We start from the raw sequence: 3,802 nt of genomic DNA, 5'->3' as shown, positions 1-3,802 counted from the left end.
GCTGAGCTGAGCTGAGCTGGGCTGGGCTGGGCTGGGCTGGGCTGGGCTGGGCTGGGCTGGGTTGACCTGGAACCAGGCTGGGGTGAGCTAGGCTGGGCTGGACTGGGCTGGGCTGAGCTGAGCTGAGCTGAGCTGGGTTTGGCTGAGCTCAGCTGGGTTTGGCTGAGCTCAGCTGAGCTGGGTTGGGCTGGACTGGACTAGGCTGGGCTGGGCTGAGTTGAGCTGAGCTAGGCTGTACTGAGCTAGGCTGTCCTGGGCTAGGCTGAGCTGACCTGGGCTGGGCTGTGCTGAGCTGGACTGAGCTGGGCTGACCTGGGCTAGGCTGAGCTAGGCTGACTTGGGCTGGAATGGACTGGACTGGACTGAGTTGGACTGGCCTGGGCTGGGCTGGATGGGCTGAGGTGGCTGCTAATGTGGGAAGGAGGCTGTGGGTTTAGTGTGACTCCACCTGCAGAGCCCTGAGCCTAGCTGTGTTCTTAGGGGTTCTGAGGGCCATGCAGCTGTGTTCTTAGGGGTTCTGAGGGCCATGCAGCTGTGTTCTTAGGGGTTCTGAGGGCCATGCAGCTGTGTTCTTAGGGGTTCTGAGGGCCATGCAGCTGTGTTCTTAGGGGTTCTGAGGGCCATGCAGCTGTGTTCTTAGGGGTTCTGAGGGCCATGCAGCTGTGTTCTTAGGGGTTCTGAGGGCCATGCAGCTGTGTTCTTAGGGGTTCTGAGGGCCATGCAGCTGTGTTCTTAGGGGTTCTGAGGGCCATGCAGCTGTGTTGCACCACAATTCTGTCTTCCCTCTTGCCCTTTGCCTGAAGGAAATTTGGAATGGGCTCGGCCCAGAGCTCCCCGGTGTAGCAGGCCCTGTCCTGGAGGGCCTGGCAGGGACATGGCTTAGCCTACTGGCCTCGGTCCTGAGACCTCATAGGCCACAGGGGTCCACTGTGGCTTGTTTGGGCCTGGGGTGGAGCTTGTGGAGTGGTGGGTGTTGGACCGAGACTCTGACTGGGGACAGGGAGGTGGGGTCACAGCCAAGCCGTCCCATCCCTACCCCATGCACACAGCACTCAGAGCCCAGGCTACCTCCTCAGAGCCCCCGCCAAGATCCTCTCTAGCTGCAGGGGAGAGAGCAATATATGTCCCCCCACCCAGAGCGGGAGCTGCAGTCAGGGAGCTCAGGGGACTCACCCACGCCACAGCAGAGCCCTGTTTAATACAACTTGTGTCTGGGACGGCCTGGGTCAGAGGCCCTATCTGAGGAGCATGTTCAGAAACCGTGTCGCTGGGATCAGACAGCCGGCTCCAAACGCAGGCCTGTGGTGCAGGAGCTGTGTGACCTTGGGGCCGTCACCGGGCCTCTCTGTGCTGGGTTCCTCCCGTGTAGAGGAGAGGCAGGCACAGCCTGTCGTCCTGGGGACACGGCATGAGGGCCGCGTCCTCACAGCACATTCTGTGTTCCAGCATCCCCGACCAGGCCCCACGTCTTCCCGCTGAGCCTCTACAGCACCCAGCCAGATGGGAATGTGGTCGTCGCCTGCCTGGTCCAGGGCTTCTTCCCCCAGGAGCCACTCAACGTGTCCTGGAACAAAAGCGGAGCGGGCGTGACCGTCATAAACTTCCCGCCCAGCCAGGACGCCTCCGGGGGCCTGTACACCACGAGCAGCCAACTGACCCTGCCGGCCACACAGTGCCCAAGCGACCAGTTCGTGACATGCCATGTGGAGCACTACACGAATCCCAGCCAGGATGTGGCTGTGCCCTGCAAAAGTCAGAGGGCAGGCTGGGGAGTGGGGCGGGGCCACCCCAGCCTGCCCTGACACTGCGCCTGGACCCGTGTTCCCCACAGGGAGCTGCCCCTTCACTCACACCAGAGTGGACTGTGGGCCGAGCCCCAGGAGGTGGTGGTAGACAGGCCAGGAGGGGCGAGGCAGGGGCACGGGGAAGGGCGTGCTGACCAGCTCAGGCCATCTCTCCACTCCAGGTCAATGCCCATGTCCCTCACGCTGCTTATGCTGCAAGCCCCGACTGTCACTGCGCCGGCCGGCCCTCGAGGACCTGCTCCTAGGTTCAGAAGCAAACCTCACGTGCACACTGACCGGCCTGAGAGATCCCTCGGGTGCCACCTTCACCTGGACGCCCTCAAGTGGGAAGAACGCTGTCCAACAGTCAGCTGAGCGTGACCCCTCTGGCTGCTACAGTGTGTCCAGTGTCCTGCCCGGCTGTGCCGAGCCATGGAACAATAGGGAGACCTTCACCTGCACTGCTAAGCACCCTGAGTTGGAGACCCCGCTAACTGCCACCATCTCAAAATCCGGTGGGTCCAGACCCTGCTCGGGGCTCTGGTTTGCAAAGCATATTCCCAGCCTGCCTCCTCCCTCCCGGTCCTGGACTCGGGTGCTCATGCCAAGTGCAGAGGGAAACTGAGGCAGGCTGAGAGGGCCAGGACACAGCCCAGGGTGCCCACCAGAGCAGTAGAGGCTCTCTCATCCCCTGCCCAGCCCCCTGACCTGGCTCTCTACCCTCCAGGAAACACGTTCCGGCCCGAGGTCCACCTGCTGCCGCCGCCGTCGGAGGAGCTGGCCCTGAACGAGCTGGTGACGCTGACGTGCCTGGCACGTGGCTTCAGCCCCGAGGACGTGCTGGTTCGCTGGCTGAAGGGAACAGAGCAGCTGCCCCGTGACAAGTACCTGACTTGGGAACCCCGGCAGGAGCCCAGCCAGGGCACCACCACCTTCGCCGTGACCAGCATACTGCGCGTGGCAGCCGAGGACTGGAAGAAGGGGGATGCCTTCTCCTGCATGGTGGGCCACGAGGCCCTGCCGCTGGCCTTCACACAGAAGACCATCGACCGCCTGGCGGGTAAACCCACCCACGTCAATGTGTCTGTGGTTATGGCGGAAGTGGACGGCACCTGCTACTGAGCTGCCCGCCTGTCCCCACCCTTGAATAAACTCCATGCTCCCCCAAGCAGCCCCACGCTTCCATCCAGCGCCTCTGTCCATCCTCAGGGTCTCAGCACGTGGGAAAGGGCCAGGGCACGGAGAGGGAAGAACAACCCTGCCCTGAGCCTCGGGGGGCCCTGGCACCCCGGGAGCCTTTCCACCCTGGTGTGAGTGTGAGTTGTGAGTGTGAGAGTGTGTGGTGCAGGAGGCCTCGCTGGTGTGAAATCTTAGGTCTGCCGAGGCAGGCACAGCCCAGGGTGGGTTCTGAGAGACGCACATGCGCCGGAGAGTTCTGAGTGGGCAGCGGCATGGCCGTTTGTCCCTGAGAGAGCTGCCTCTGGCTGCAGCTGGGAGGAAATAGAGTGTGAGAGGAGCAGGCTGGCCGAGAAAGAGGCAGGTAGCGGGAGGAGCAGCGAGGGAGTGAGGGGCTGGACTCCAGGGCCCCCCTGGGAGGACAAGCTCCAGGAGGGCCCCACCACCCTAGTAGGTGGGTCTCAGGACATCCCCACTGACGCATGCAGAAAGGGGCACCTCCCCTTAACCACACAGCTCTGTACAGGACACACAGACACATGTGCGCACTCACACCCACATATACACCTGAGCCCTGCAGGAGCAGAACGTTCACAGCCCAGACCCAGCTCCAGAAAAGCCAGAAGAGTCCCCTCCCAAGCCCCCAGCGGGCATTCCCAGGCTCAGCCTGCTGCCCCAGGCCCCTTTGGCCTCCCTGTGTTTCCACTGTGCACAGCTCAGGGACCAACTCCACAGACCCCCTCCCAGGCAGCCCCTGCTCCCTGCCTGGCCAAGTCTCCCATCCCTTCCTAAGCCCAACTAGGACCCAAAGCATAGACCGGGAGGGGCCGCGTGGGGTAGCA

The 3,802-nt window shown here is 63.1% G+C and overlaps 1 gene segment (V, D, J or C); it reads left to right on the top strand.

Annotated features, from left to right (window-relative positions):
* The first annotated feature begins 1,420 nt into the window (after positions 1–1,420).
* On the top strand, positions 1,421–2,955 carry LOC108522946 (Ig alpha-2 chain C region-like). The segment is given in 3 exon segments: positions 1,421–1,752; positions 1,967–2,299; positions 2,512–2,955. Coding segments are annotated over 3 exon segments (980 nt in total).
* Positions 2,956–3,802: the final 847 nt, after the last annotated feature.

This window comes from Rhinopithecus bieti, unplaced genomic scaffold (genome assembly GCF_001698545.2).
Source record: "Rhinopithecus bieti isolate Rb0 unplaced genomic scaffold, ASM169854v2 scaffold_71315, whole genome shotgun sequence".
In the NCBI taxonomy this organism is placed as follows: Eukaryota; Metazoa; Chordata; class Mammalia; order Primates; family Cercopithecidae; genus Rhinopithecus; species Rhinopithecus bieti.
The sequence above is the reverse complement of the archived record's forward strand: the minus strand, read 5'-3'. Positions and strand labels throughout refer to the sequence as shown.